General features: G+C 40.3%; 1 protein-coding gene across 1 annotated transcript in view; it reads left to right on the forward strand.

Moving 5' to 3' along the window:
- The window catches only part of BMPER (BMP binding endothelial regulator), a 387,098-nt gene that overhangs the window by 254,794 nt on the left and 115,803 nt on the right, over nt 1-16,501 (forward strand). The window contains exons 11-12 of the mRNA XM_069215488.1: nt 2,151-2,196; nt 3,924-4,253. Coding sequence (XP_069071589.1) covers nt 2,151-2,196; nt 3,924-4,253 — 376 coding nt within the window. The remainder of the gene's footprint in view (nt 1-2,150; nt 2,197-3,923; nt 4,254-16,501) is intronic.

Below are 16,501 nucleotides of genomic sequence, written 5' to 3' on the forward strand. Positions count from 1 at the left end.
TACTGGCATGCTTTCCCCCACCTTTAGTGCAGACAGCCTTTAATTTCGAACACATCTGTCCTTTATTACAAGTAAAAATGTGCTGTTTTCATTCGAGTGCCAAATGAGACACAACAAACAACAGCTGTTGCTGTTGCACAACCAAAGTAAGACCTAATTAGTAATGTCTTCAAAATCCCTCGTCGTAAAACTCCAAGCATCATAAAAGAATAAACTCGAAAGCAGCCTGATTAAAAATATTCGCCGAGAAAAGTGGAACCACTCGGACTCCCTTACTGAGACTCAATCTCACTGGTTTTCACTCACTGCAAGATACTGAGCCTCACCCCCTCACTTTCACTCACACACGAGCTCGAGCGTACAGTCACACGTACACTCTCTCTCACACAACTCACTCAAAAACACAATCAACATACACTTAAACACCTTGCTTTTAGCAAAAGTCTAGTTCCTGCTCCTGGTGCCCTATACTTCTATTACACTGATAGTGAATAAAAGGTTATTATTCACGTTTAGTGTAGCTAAAAGAATGTGCAGTAAACGAGAAAAGCTGAGGGCCAATGACCAAAAGAGCAAGGTGTCCCTTGTTCTTGGCACTGATATTTGCCATTTCTGAGGCCAGAGGTCACAAAAGCAGTGTCAGCAGTGCTTAATTTGAGCCGGTGGTTGCCAGTGGGAGGTACTGGCAGTTATTTTTGGGGCGGCACTTAATTTTCTGCAGCAGGCTTTTACTGTGAGAAAAAGACACATATGGGAAGGACAGAAGAAGAGAAAGACAGAAAAGTGCCACAAAAGGAGAAAGCAGAAAGCTCCAGAAGTGAGCTGAAGTGGCAGGGAGTGGCTGTAAATAGATTAAAGAGGCCCAAGATGGCTTTAGGGTTACACTGCCTTAGTATTCTGTGCTTATGCATTTTATTACATCAGCCGCATGTCTTAGAGGAAAGCTTTAGGCACTGGCATATTTTTATTTACAAATGAAGCCCTGTAGTTGCAAGGGTGAGAGTAAGAATGACTGCAAGTGAGTGAGAGTGGATTAATGAGAATGAATGAGCAAGAATGATTGTGAGGAAGCGTTATACAGTGAGCTGGAATCAGTAAGAGTGAGCAACAGTAAGTGAGTGCAAATGTGAATGGGAATAAGGGAGAGTACCAGTGAGTGCAAGTGATTGTGAGTAAGTGACAATGTATGATTGAAGAAGACTAACAGTGAATGTGAGTTGCTTCACAGGCAAAATACTGGCACTGGTATACTCAGGCAAATCTTAGCATGACAGGCACCTGTAACAAACAAATTGCACTGGCATATTGGAGGCACTTCTTGGCATAATAGAGACCTGTGGTAAAATACTAGTCCTGGCATATACAGGTACTTCTTGACAAATGAGGCAACATGACAAAATTCTGCAATTGGCGTAGTGGATGTAGTTTTTGGCATAAGGGTGTCCATGGTATATGAAAGGCATCCATGACAAAATGCTGGCTCTGGAACAATGGAGATAATTTTTGTCATTTAAGTAGCCAAAACATATATGGAAATAAATGGGGTCAACTCATGAGAAGTGTCCATGGCCTTAAACATGACCATCTGATGTCATTGAAGTCAGGAGGTTCATTTCAAATTCCTGTAGTCCCTGCCATTTTACTGATTCTGTGTCCATTCCTGTTCTCTTCATTGCCTTTAGAGACTAGGAACTAGTCAATCAATTGGGGCTTTATTCTTCTTGATTTGACATACTTCCTTTTCTGTGATAGCCAATTTCATGTTGCTTTTTACATGTAGAGACTATATTCTCACCAGGATTTTAGTCGCTCAGTAGGAGCTGCTGGTCTCCTGTGTGTGTGAAATACCTTCAGGAAAGTACTTCTTAGGGTGCCTTAATTACTGTGTAAGATGGTGATGAGTATTTCAAAGACTTTGTATGTTATGCTTGAATTTAGAACTCATGATTTTTTATTTATATCACACCGCTGCTTTTATTTTTATACACTTGTAAAAGTTTTAGATAAACTGAGTTTCTTTGATTCATGTGGAACCTCTAGCTTTCCACTGAAATATAGTGTTATTCTTGATGTCCATTAAAACCATTATTTCTTAAAAGCAAACTAAGAACTTCCATATTAAATGCATGCTGTATTTTTAATCCCATCAGGGCAAAATTCTGAATCGAAAAGGATGCTGTCCTATTTGCACTGAAAGTGAGTATATGCATTGCCTTCACTTATCCTATTGGTAAGCTTTTCCGGTCCCTTTTTGAAGACGTCAGCATGGCTGCAACCCTATGTACTATGTAAAAGATTCATGTACCTTAATCCTTAAATTAATTAAGTGGAAGAGCCCACACTCTACTAGCTTCTACAAGCATTTAAGAAGCATTGTATATAATGTTGCTAGAACCTCGGCATTAACTGGCCTTGCACATTAAAACAGTATTATGTTATACAGTGCTGCAGTTTAAAAACTAGATATTCTATAGCGTGAGGATGTGCCTTTTAATGCTTTTACTTACTATATTCATGACTATGGGAGTGACAGGTTTGCATTTTTTTGTGAAATGTGCTTATTTTTCGTGACAATTAGGTAGAATCACCATATTGTGCAATTTGTGCTTTGTCATTATTTTCCGATACAATAGCATGCTAGTGCATACCTTTCATAAAAAGTTGCATAAGATCCCAGCAGGGCTGATTCAAGAAAATAGCTCTTCGTTGCAGTTGTACTGTTTCCGCCAGATATTTTGTGGTGATTCCCATAGGTGCATGAAAACCAACAAGACATAGAGGCGAGGGAGAGTTTTATTTTGTAACCAGTATGGACAGAGGCAGAAGGGCCATAATTTTAATAGAGAGTTCAACCCACATAGTTTAGAGTGTTCTAAATTAAAACTGGAGAAAGAGTTTGTCAAATATTTGTATTTTGAAGCATTACACCAATACCAGCCTTTATCGGACACTAGCCACATCATTGTTTTCAATGCAGACTTCAATATTGCAGGGTTTTTAGACTGTTAAAAAAACTGCAGTACTCTTCAATTACACCTGCCCTCAGCGCTTTCCCTCACCCAATCACAAACATATCAGCCAATACACCTTCCTTTTTCTGGCTTCTTCTTCCCTTCTAGTGCCACAAGAAAACATTGGTGGTAGTTTTTAAACTTTGCAAAAGTATTTATCTAAGGAGGATCATTGCATTAAAAATAATTTTACAACATTAAAGACCAATGCACATAATCTACTAACATATAAAAAGAATGAAACAAAACAGAAAACCAATTGAAATCGATGTAGTAAAGGTTTATAACTCTAGTGAACATAACATAGTTCTTTAACTTCCACATCTGAGTCAAAAATATAACTTTTTCAAATTATATCAAATCACTGCATTAAGTAAGTAAAATTATCAAAGGTTAACAAATCTATAAATCATTCAAAAGAAAAAAAATGAGATCCGATTTACTGCTTTCTTTATAGACCACTTGTTTCAAGGCTACAGCTAAAACATCACTCACACTGCCGTTGATGCTCTTCTCTTGCAATGTTGATTAATTTTGCTAATTTCCACTAAACGTCGGCATACTAGGATGTAGGAAGAATGACTGATGCAACGCCTGTATTGACTTACAATGGTTATACAAGCATATCCTCTCACCTTTATTGCCACAAGAAGAGAGAAAACATGGTGTATTGAGTGTGATGCCCAACCATGGGTTCTGAATACAGTCAACAATGAGTAAACTATGTTTACTGGTTGTGAAGGAAAGGTGCAATCTCAGAGTTACTTTTTAAAAGTTGTGTTCTTGCTGGAACACTTACCATGTTGCAAGGACTTTGATGACAGAACTGTTTGTGATTTTTTGTAACAGTAGTGCTTCCCTTGATCTATGGAACCAGTCTTGATGTCACTTTTCTTTCATACTTGTCTACAGAGCCTGGAGTTTGCACTGTTTTTGGAGACCCACACTACAACACTTTTGACGGACGGACTTTTAACTTTCAGGGAACATGCCAGTATGTTTTGACAAAAGACTGCTCCTCCTCTACCTCAACCTTTCAGGTCCTGGTAAAGAACGATGCACGAAGGACCCGCTCTTTTTCCTGGACCAAGTCGGTGGACCTTGTGATGGGGGAGAGCAGCATCAGCCTCCACCAGCATTTGACTGTGAAGCTGAATGGAACTCGCATTGCTCTGCCATATGAAACTCATCAGTTTCAGGTCGACTTAGATGGTTATCTGATCAAAGTGATAACAAAAGGAGGTAAGACACAACAGTTTGATAATTAGTCGAGGCTGTTTTGTAACTTCTGCTACTTCTGATAATTTTCATAGATTAACTTACCTATTGACTATTGTTCTTTTCCTATTTGTTGCTCATCTGGCACTCTTAAAATGCTTACTTCTGAAATGTGCATCTGTAGCTCAAATACTCAAATTACAGTTCTATAGTTTTTGTACACATAAATAGTGGTACTTTTAGTTTAAATTTAAGAACAGCCATATGATCTCACGAGTGAAAATGAGAATTAATTAAACAGTTTATATTGGGAATGAATGTTGGAAAGCAAATTCTGTGGTACCCAATAGGCCAGTCCACAAACATTATGCTGTGAGTAGTTTTTACTTACTCTTCTAGCACTCCTGATATATTCATGAGCTTGAGGTGTAAAGGAGGAGTGTGCTTCGCTTACTTCTAGATTTGAGTAGTAAGCCTGAAGTACTACAAGAGTAAGTCCGAGAAAAATCTTTATGTTCTGGGCCCAATGTGTCTAAGCTTCTCACAAGCACCCATAACTTACTTCACTTAGGGATTTAATAAAAATATCACCTCAGCTCTATCCTGAAGTCAGCTTATGTGAATGGTCCATGGTTTTGACATGTCAATCTGGCAAGGTATATTAAGTGCACATTTTGAAAAATGACCTCTGAATCACAAGATAGTATGACTGACCCCAAACTGAGAGTTGTAGAGATAACCACTATTCTTAAACTTAAGCACATTTAGACAATATACAAGTTTCATTCTTATGCATTCATTTTATTTTACAATTGGAATTGCTGCATGATCAGTACACCATGAAATATTATGAGCTGCAGCCCAATTGTCTGTGAGGATCACATTTTTTTGGACAACCAACAAACACTAGATATTGGTACAACCAGATTGGTATGAAGGGAGTAACAGTGCATTACTTTAGAAATTGGGACTTTTTCTCAATTATTTTTTGATAGCAATGATTAGTTTCTTTGTGAAAACCTTGAGGTATCTACACAAATGACCCCTTGGTGAATTCAGAACTTGCCTACTTTTCAGAGATGTGTGGATTATCAGGTTCACCAATGGGTTTTACACCTTTTTCAGTCACAAGCTGAAAGTAGATAGAAACTACAATGAATAGGAAAAAGTGTCTCCCGCTTACAAAAACAAAAAAAAAGGTGTTAAAATATTATTTTTTTAGCAACTCTGCTTGTTCCGTAAAGCTGGGAAGATGATGATTGTAGTACAGCAAAAATACGCAGAAAGTGGGGCAAATTTGTCCCAATGTATGTTCTGAAAAAACATTATGAAGGATTAATCATGAAGAGACACACACATCAAAAAAGGGCTCTGCATTTGGTGTCAAGGAGGGTTGGAGGCCAAGTGAAGGTGCATCAACATAGGTACATTCAGTACCACCCTGACAGTACCTATCTGCACCACAGTCCTGATGGGTGTTATCTTGAAATGCAAGTACCTTTGGTTTGTTTTGGAAGTGTACCACTACTGAGGACTCATCCGAGGTAATGTTGAATGTTTTTGGATTTGTCTCCGACCCTCACTGTTTTGGAAGCTGAAACCATAGACCCCTGGTTAAAATGGCAAAGTGCAGTGGAAGTGCATAAATATATCATGCTTTGAGCTAGTTTATGACGTCTGCACACCTTTTGTAAGAAGCATTGATATATGCATTAAAGCACACATAATTTCCGAAGTTATTTAAAATCATCAAATTAATACCATGTGGCATTGCTGCAATTCTATACTCATGGTGAGTTTAAGCAGTTACTTGATGCTGTTGCTTGGGCGAATTTTTGATTTAAGGCAAATGTTTTCTAGTGAAGGCCTGCCTGACACACAAAGCTATACTAAAGACGTACTTTATATTAGAACATTGGAATGCTGGGGGCTCCATTGAAAACAATGGAGTGCTGCGGGCTTTTACTGGCCGGTAAAAGCCCGCAGAGCCAACATTCCAATGTTCGCTTTGTTCACAGCAGCAGCTGTGAACAAAGCCTCACGGAGCCCGAGGGGATTTTAATCCCCTCGGGCTCCGTGAACATTTTTTTTTTTAATAGAACATTCTGCCCTGAGTGGCAGAATGTTCTAATAGCCTTAGAACCCGCCGTAGCGGGCTCTACCGGCTATTAAAGTCCCTCTCCCTTGTTAAATGCCCTCGCCTTCGGCTCGGGCATTTAACGCGGGGAGCGGGCCTTTAATAGCCGGTAGAGCCCGCTACGGCGGGTTCTAAGGCTATAATAAACTTGCCAACTATAAAGCGTGGTCAACATGATTAAGGCACATCTTGAACCACACTACCAGTGGTGCCAACAATGCGGCATTGACAGGCATCATTTTCTAGTTCCATGCTGAGAACATCTGGAAATGTCCTTTGAGCAGCTCAGGAGTGAACAAGCGCATAGGTTTACTGTATCCGGCTAAAAAATACTTTAATTATTCAAGTGCTAACCCTCTGGCTTGCACTTGTTTTGATAAACCGATTTGGGACCACAATATCCTGCTTGTGCGTAAACACCCTGTGAAAGCTGAGAAGTGTCCCAAAAGGAAATGTCAAATGCACTGTGAGCCAGGGAGATCTCCGTTGTCTCGTGGTGTAATGTTTCCACGAAAATAATATTTACTGTTCGAGTAATTAAAAGGCGTGTAAAAGCGACGAGACATATTTCTCAATCTCAACTCACTCAGATTACAGGCGCAAAGATAAACAGTTTCCAAGTATTGAATCCCAAACGAACAAGTTGTCAGATGGCGCTGGACTACTAAACGCAGGGGTACTAGGAAGAGAAGAAAATGCAAAGATGTTCTAAATTCATGCTTCATCATAAAATGATTCAAGCTAATGATGTTTCAGATGGTATGCTGACAATTTTTAATTAAATATAATATCCAGAAAAAAATAAAAAACAAGGGTAATAATTGCGTTGAAAAGTCACTCGAGATGCAAGGAAGGGAATTAGTTTGAGGAGAAAATGTCTCTTGCACCTGGCTCCAACAAAACATTTTCTGTACGAAAATGTCTCTTGCAACAAAAGAGTGTGAAAAGTGTCACGCTGGAGTCATTTTTGTAATTTTGTCTAATTTATGTAACGGTGAATTGAGCAGATTGTGTCAGCATAACACAAAACGTCTGTCCAAAAAAAAGATGAAAGGGGAAAAGTGGGAGGAGGCTTGCACTGAGGCCCTGTAAGGGGAAAGATATAATCCCAGAGGGGGACGGACTTGTGAGTTTAACAGATCGGGCACCACGAACATTCAGTTATAGTAGGGAGGTTCAGAATGGTTGGATGCGAACAGGTGAGTGACTGGTATTGGAACTGTCCAATGATCATAGATGGGTTGAACCTGTGATACAGTGCACAGGTAGAACACTGGTATGCTGGGTGGCAGAGTGATTCAGACTGCATGCAGGAGTACCTGGGATTTGCGATCCTGAGCGCTTTCACCTCAAGAGTCGCCATTTCTTATAGACACATGTGATTTACCGTTTTGTGTTGTATTGCAGCATTTATTTAGAACCCACATAGGCAGCACATTACACTGTGGAAAGTGTGTGGTTGAAAGGATGTTGTTTTTGTTTTGATTTTATGTGAGAAGAGTCTATATGAGAAGAGTTTCCATTTCATGCGTGATGCCCAATGGAATGCAGTTATTGTGTTAGAGGATGCAATGCGTAGCAGTCAGTTGGATGATGAAGTGCAAGAGACAGACAGACAGTTTTACTGTTGTCAGGAAGTTGGTAGCTTTGAACAGCTCTGCAGGGCCCTTTGTGGTATTTCTCATGAGACAGTCTGCATACCTGGTTACTATACTTGCTGCAGAGGAGCTGGGTACTGCTCCTGATACTAGACTACTGGTATATGTGATGAGTATCATTTCACCACTGGCATTACGTTTAGTCCCTTTTATTTGGTAGATGTTAGTGTAAAATATGTAGGGTAGCCCCATTTTGAAAAGAAAATTCAAAGGAGAAGAGCCCAGCAAATCTTTTAGGCATGTTGAGGAGGTTTCCCGCTTGGGGCAATATGGAGCTTGTATTAAAACGTTTGATTGAGGGTCCTTCAACTAATCCCTTTCCACTAAAGACAGCAATCTCTAAATCTCATTGTTTGGAGCTTTGCATTCTTGTAAAACTTTAAATAAAATATCTGATACCACTGGAAAAAAATGTCATGCACATTACCGTGGGCTCCCGAGAAGTACTCTGTTGCTTTCATCCATAGTAGACATCCCCAATGAAGGCAGACTAGTATTGCAGTACATCTGTGAGTTAAACTCTAGCACATCATGAAAGAGTGAGTCCTTTTGGAATCAGATAGAATTACAGGTGCCAAATATTGAGATGTCTTTTCAAAGTTCCACGGGCAGTCCTTCCTCTCCGGCCCCCAATCAGAAGCATTGAATTGACTCCTTTATCTTTTGACACATTGCCTTTTTAGCACTATACTTCCCCTTTCCCTCAGTATACTCTTTGCAAATATGTTCAAAATACAAACTTAGACAAGACCTACCATAGGATGATAGTCACGCTATTGTAGGAGGAGCTTAAATATTGCCATACTGACTTTGACCTAGATCAGGTGGTCCTCAAACCAGAAGAGGTGCAAAAGTAAAAGCAAGGTTCTTCACAGAGAGGGAGGTAACTGCACGCACCTGCCTTCCAACAGAATTGGAGGAGGCAAAGCCATCAAAACAATTCAAATAAATTTGCAAAATTCACAGATTAATAGTTGCAGTGTAAAAATGAATTACAGAGATGGAGTCGTGCTAGTGTTGATGGAATTGTGTTATTAAGGTACATATTATAAGGCTCCGATGGTCCTTTTTTGATTTATCAAGTTGCCACACACCTGTCCCATTGACCCACTGATATTTTCTGTACACACAATAACCAATACAAATGTGGAGTCAGAGGGAAAAGTGAGACACGCACCTGACCAGTTTGCCCAGTAATCAAAAAGAGAACATTACAGCCATAGTTCAAATCACATCAAAACCAACAGCCTCTGGTCTCCCTACCTAAAACTTAGCACCCGGGTTTTCTCAGTTGCTATTATTTCATGGACTGTTTTTGCTAAGTTCACCTTCCACCATATGAGTTGACAATTAAAACAACACAGCAAACAGCAAAACTATTAACTCACCTGTAGTTTGAACTTCAAACATTTATCCCTTATCGATAAAAGACACGTCCATAAGAAACAGGGGCACAGGGAATAACGGCCTCACCTAACCTCCGAATATCATCAACATGGAACACCCTGACATCATGCATGCATGATGTCACAGTGTTCCATACATCTACAATGCGATCACCACATTTCTTCCCCCCCTTTTTTTAATAGTGTAAATGCTACAAAGTCAAACAAGAACTTCTACATTGCACATTAAAACCGATAACAAAGAAAAAATATATATCTATTATTTACACATGTTTATGACAAAATAAAATCTCGTAATTTCTTTGGCTTTTGACAAGTTCTTGTGCTTGTTCTAAATTTGTGCTTATCACTAACATCTGGTACAACAACCTCACTCTTTCTGACCTTCTTGATTTAGTTGTGTCATACAAAATTGACTTTGTGCAGGTGGATCCAAATCTATGTGAGAAGTACCCCACCAAGTTCCATCCGATAATTTCACTGTATTCTTACGTAAATCAACAATTTGTTGAGAATCCTTGAATCTAGATAGACCATTTCTGACCAGCACAGGATTTTTAACTCTCACCCAATCACCCACCTGCAACTTCCCATTTCTGTTATCCATCTGCAACTTTCCATTTCTGTTATCTATTCCTGTTAACCTTTTCATACCTGCACTATTGGCATTGTGTTCTGCAACTTGCCATATCTCTTGTAAATTACTTCCCTCATGGAACAACTTTATCATCCAAAAAGGACACAGCTCAGTCGATGCCATTCTTCCCCTCATAAGCTCAAATGGAGTTTTGCCTGTAGCAATATGAGGCGTAGTGCGAACCTCTGAACATCATCAACATGGAACACACTGACATCATGCATGCATGATGTCACAGTGTTATATACATCTACAATGCGATCACCACATCACCCTATATACCAATTCTGCTGCTTCAATCTTTTCAAAACCTTTGTACTATTTGTGAGGGTGTGTTTTAAGATTAGTGGAAGAAATTGTGACGTGCCTGAGTATCCTTGTGTTTATATTTAATTCACCATTTGTCAGTCACAAAACCATACCGCACCTAAACAGGTAAATTAGCAAGACCACTACACAAGAAAGGAAATTGAACTGCAGGGAGTCTACATACATGTTAACATGGGAGAAGGATTAATGAGGATATTCAGACATGTGAGACTGTGGCTAAGAGAAAAACACCCAAATGTGGAAACGATTTAAAATGCAGTCTGGACATGGATAAATGTGAGGTAGTAGAGTAGCTCTTTGAGCAAACAGGACAGGGAGCCATTAAAAAATTGGATATCAGCAAAGAGCAGTTGAGAAGGTGAGCAAGAGCACCCACTATTCAGTCCCACTCATTCAATGAAGGCAGAGGATTACTTAGCGAATGACACAGAAGTATCTTATATTGGACCACTGCGTCATTCGAACAGTGTCCTTTTTCACCCTTCAATGTGGAAGTAACTTTCTTTATGATTCTATTTTAATTATAAAAACACAAAACACATCTAGAATTCATTCTCCTCAGCTTGTATAAAAGATAATTTAAAAATGAAGCAATGTAATTTGTCTATATTGATTTTCGATATATAACAAGTGCACATGGAGCTGTCTTACATCTCACTAAATCCAGTGGGGACACATATCGTACATCTATAAAACTTATCAAAATTTTAATTTGATATGTTTAATGTAGAGCAGTCTTGCAGCTGCAGGAAGACATTAAGTAAATACTGCATACTATTGTTATGTTGCCCTATGTTATGCAGGAAAGATAAAACCTGCTGGGTTCTTATGTTTCCTAAGAAATATTTCTATTCTAATTTTGCAACCTTTTATTCCTTACGCCATCTGTTGGGACTGAAATGTCCCCTGCATGGTAAATACGTGTGCCCCTGCCTTGAGTGCCCAACTGTGCTGTTCTCTGGATCCCTAATTCAGATTTTTTTTTTGTCAGAGGCAAACACGGATCATACGTGTGTGCTATGACATAGGCTTGCCTCACGGATTGTGGTCTTGTTGAACAGAGATGGGTGCCCAAAGCTCTACCATAATTTTGGTGGAAGGCTACCACCTTCACCAGGGGTTAGGCAATACAAGCACAGTGGCAGTATACGGTAGTAGTGAACATGAAACGAAGTGTAGAAGCATTCTGCATTCTAGGTTCCAGTGAGGGAGCTGGCATTCCTGGGGTGGCAGTTGGTGTGAGACTGGAAAAGGGATAGCCACGCTCTGGTTGTGAAGCACTTGATAAATAAATCTACATGTTTACTTCTCATCTCGCTTATCGGAAGAGTTTGCACAGAAGTGCTACAAGACCAGGCCTGCCTAGTAAAGACATGACGAGGAGGAGAATCTTCCCCAGACATATTTGTGGATTGCTGCATTCCTGTGAGTTTGGAGGGACACACACTGGAGGGAAGGGAAAGACTTCCTTTGCACTATAAGAGATTTCTCTTTGATTCAGTGATAGACCACAAGGAAAGGGCCTGGACACATTACAGGAAGGGAGATGAGGCCGATAAGGGAATCATAAAGAGTACGGCTGAGAGCCTGGGTTTAACTTCCTGATGCACACATCACTGTGGCTGACATCCAAGTGCAAACTCTGGTAACTCCTCTGAATTGTGTTGTGGGACAATCAGCTTTGGAGTCATGTCTTGTGTGACAGACATCTTTCATGAGGAAAGAAGAAAGAGTGAAGTGTTCACTTCAAAAGAAACAGAGTCCCAACATAAAACTTCAAAGACTCTGGCCCTAAATCGCATGTAGTGTCTGGAAAAGGACAATAAGAAGGAGAGCTAGAGTCCCCAAAAACCTCTCATCTGCCAAGCAGCCAGATGGGCTGTGTGAGAAGGGAAAGCTCTGCAGGATATCTGCCTGTGACCAGGACTGGGGGCCAAGACCTGCTAGTCTTCATGCTGGCTAAGGGGATATCACCCATGTGAACCAAGAACTTCTGACCTGGAGCCTGGGGCACCAATTCCTATCTGCTTGCCAAGACCAGTGTGCCCTTTGTGGAAGAAGAGGGCATTAGATGGAATACGGTCCAGTGGGGATCCCTACTGGGAGGACTCCCTGTGTGAGGTTTGATGATTTGGCTGTGCAACAATAAGATCCTAACCCATGTGAAGGACTGTTTCCAGCCACACTCATATGTCAGGACAGGGCTACAGTAGACTGTGCCAAGTATTGAGCACTGTGTGCAAGCCACTGAGCCTTGTTGCAGTGACCCTGTATGCCAATGGGGGCCACTGGTCGAGACTCATGAATGCCTGAGTGGCAATGCTGTATTACAGGAGGGGCTGCAGTGGTGTGGGCAATTGCACCTGAGGATTCTATATTGCGTCCAAAAGGTATAGTGTCAACCCTCTGTCCCATCAGGAGCTGCCAGGAATAAATCACCAAAGACTTCGGGCCATTACCCAGGATGGGAGTGAGACTCACACAAGTTAATCTATCTGCACCGATAAATCTGTTCTGATTGACCCCTGGGGTCCAGGAGGACACTGAGGAGTATGGCGCACCCTCACAGGACTCCAGTCAGGAGATGAAGGATTGAATTCCCCCAGCTGGACAGAATTTGACTTTCAACGTTGCTTTAAGCTGGAAACAACTCTGATTGTTTGGGAGAGCCAGCCGTGCCACTCCGGAGAACGAGCCTGTGCCTGCCTGATGCTACCAGGTGTACTGCGAGCAGCTTGACGTCTATGAGAAGGACCTGATCTAGCGAGTGCTCATGCTGTTGGCACCCACTGGACCGTAGAAAATTTTTGAGCAGCAGGTAAGACTTGAATTAGGTCCTGTAGACCCAAGGGGACTTGCTGCTGAAGGTGCTGTGGCACTATAGACACTTTTGACTAAAATCCTGAATCTAACTCTTGAGTACAATCTAGGTAACTCTTGAGTACAACCTAATAGTGTACATTCTATGGATGCGTCAACCAGTGAATGGGGAAAAATCCTGAACACATTATACAAAGGAGAGTGGGACAGAGATTTGCCTGACAACTACTAAAATCAACACTTTGAAGGGGATTGTGTTGTATTGAAATGCTGCACTTCTTTACATGTGTAGAGTTAAAAATAAAATACCACTTTTCTTATAAAAGCAAGTATTTGGCTGGACAGTGATTTATTGTTCCTATTGTTTGCACTTTGAGTTAGGAGTCTTGTTCACTGACCTGTATCTACATCCTGCCCGGGGGAGCCTTGACTGCTTGACCACTGATACCACTGAGAGTCAAGTGCAGAAGGTGTACTTGGCACAGTTGAGCAGGAATCTTTGTAGGTCAGGCCCTAGGACATGAAAAAGTAAAATATTTCAGCCAACACGGTTAGGCACAGTAACCCCTGCATGCCCTGTGGCCCTCTGAAAGGAATCTAACTCCATCATTGCTAGTAGCTCACTAAGGGCTACGTGTATCAGTCTTTTGTTTTGCGACTCGCAAAACAGTATGTGAGATAGTGTCCTTGACACTATTTGCGACTCGCAAGGGGATCGCAAATGCCCACCTCATGATTATTCATGAGGTAGGTCGCAATTTGTGACCTCCTTGGGAATGGTGGCCCTCACAGGGATGGTAGCCTGCTCGAGACAGCAGACCACCAATCGGTAACTGCTTTTAAATAAAGCATTTTATTTTTTATTTTTTTGTAATGCAGCCCGTTTTCCTTAAAGGAAAACGAGATGCATTACAAAACAAAAAATGAAAAGTTTTTGTTTTATTTTTTCAGAGCAGACAGTGGTTCGTAGGACCACTCGCTGCTCTGAAAAAATGTTTTCAGTGACATTCACAAAGGGGAAGGGGTGACACTGGTACTAACTGCGATTGTTTTGTGACCACATTCGCGGTTACAAAACAATCATACATGGGACTGCGAGTCGCAATTAGGAAGGGAACACCCCTTCCTAACTGCAAGTCGCAATCCCATTTTGCGATTCGGTAAAAAGTTTACTGAATCGCAAAACAGGCTTTGTACATGGGTAAGTGCTTTTTGCACGTCGCAAACAGCCAGATTTGCTGTTTGCGACATGCAACAAGCTTCGTACCTGTGGCCTTCATTCCTCTGATGCCATAGTGGTTCAGCATTCGTGAGCACAGTTTTCACATGTGCTTATGCTTCTTACACTTGTTACACTTATTACACTTTTTACACGAATTTCATGAAATTAAGCTGCGTAACTGCATCACATTTGTAACGAAATTATAGTGCGGGAACAGCGGGAAAGTCCAGAATGCAAGTAACTGTTGCTCACACTGCTTGTGTTTTTGGCACCATTCTTTAGTGTGAAATGTGTTCTCTCCTCCAAAATGGATGAGCGCATGCATTTCATGCATGCTAAAATATAATGCTAAGTGCTAGATTTGCCTTTTGAGTAATTACATATAATTTTCCCAAACTTTCTTGTAATTAGGTGAAAGCTAATTCTGCAGATTTTGCACACGCCTAATTTTTCCACAACTTTAAGCTTTGATGATTATAATTTTGTTTTTCCTCATTGTTTCCAAGACCAAATGGTGAAAAGTGTACATGATTTTACTAAAAACAACACTTCAAGAATGCAAAATTATTTAGCTTTACCAACCATGCAACCTATTCTTTAAAACGGCAAGAAAAGCAGACAGAATGGTGGCTATATATCCTATAGAAACCCGCAACCTCCACACTGCAGACTTCGGAACCACCATTACATTCCTTGCCTTCACATCTTGAAGGTCATATTGGACTACCAGTTGTCTTTTTGATTTTTCTTCAACCCTATTTAGAAGTGTTCTCAACATCTCTTTGCCTTTCATCAAATGATTAAAAAAATTCAAAAAAATCTGTCCCATCCTGATAAAGCTGCAACCTATGCAATCCATATTCATCCACAAACGTTCTGTATCCACGACTGAGAAGGAATGGCACCCCTCACTACCTTAGCATACAACTGAAGACGTTTGGGGGAAAGTGAAGCACGATGATCCATGACATTGTCAGCCCAGAAGTGAAGAAGATCAACAAACATTGTTAAAAAACACTAGGCCTAAGTTCAATGTGCTAATGCATGCAGAGTTAGGACACTTGAGCAAGACACACAGGAGCGAGATAGTGGGTGCAGAGAGAGAAGACTATGGCTGTAAAATGCAAGTACTTGAGTAATGCCAGAAGGATACATTCAAACAGCCAATTGTGTTAGGTGATCCTAGCCATGACTGACAAAGTCTCAAGCGAATGGCTCAAAGCAGCTTGCCATAGAAAGTATATGGTTGAAAGAGGTAGACCTAATGATCACTTTATATTTACTGTTAGAGATAGGTATGTTTGAAACCTACACTGTCAAACACATATCATAATTTAACAGTGTACATATAATCAGGGCCACGTGAAAGAATCTATGTGGTAGGCAAGTTATTGTTTGCAGTATCTTTTTGTTTTAGGAAATTTATTTGCCTCTTGTTAGGCAATGAACATGTCTTTTTGCCCTTAATGATTACAAAAAATGTCCAGGTCAGTGGTTCTTAACATTTGACTCCCATTTAATCATTACTGGAACCCAGGGACCACCAATGAATCACTATTGGAATCCAGGGAACCCCACTGAGTCATTACTTGAAGCAGTAGACCCGAACCTAAGCACTTTTGATGATTTGGACTTCAAATCAATATGCAAAAAAACACAGAAAGAAGCATTTATCAAAAAATACATAAAGAATTTAATCATTTATTTAATTCACAAACAAATATAAAAAAATCAACATTTTAATGGGAAGATTTTCTAAATTTAATTGAGGCTCCTAGTCGTCCATACTAAATTCTGTTTGATGCACTGGCAGTGATTGCACTAATAAAAATGAGAACAATAACTTCATTTTTGGCCTCCAATTTCAAATTCCTTCACATTTATAGAGCATTTTAAAATGTTCAGAACTGCATTTTTCTTTTTTTTTTAATTATATACCTTTTATTCATCTGTTAATAGCATTTAATTTTCTAAGCAGTTGCAGACCCCCTGAGTAAGCTTTGCGGATCCCCAAGGCTCCCGAGACCTCAGTTTTGGAACCACTTGTCTCGATTCTTCAGGC

This window comes from Pleurodeles waltl, chromosome 2_1 (assembly GCF_031143425.1).
Source record: "Pleurodeles waltl isolate 20211129_DDA chromosome 2_1, aPleWal1.hap1.20221129, whole genome shotgun sequence".
NCBI classification, from domain to species: domain Eukaryota; kingdom Metazoa; phylum Chordata; class Amphibia; order Caudata; family Salamandridae; genus Pleurodeles; species Pleurodeles waltl.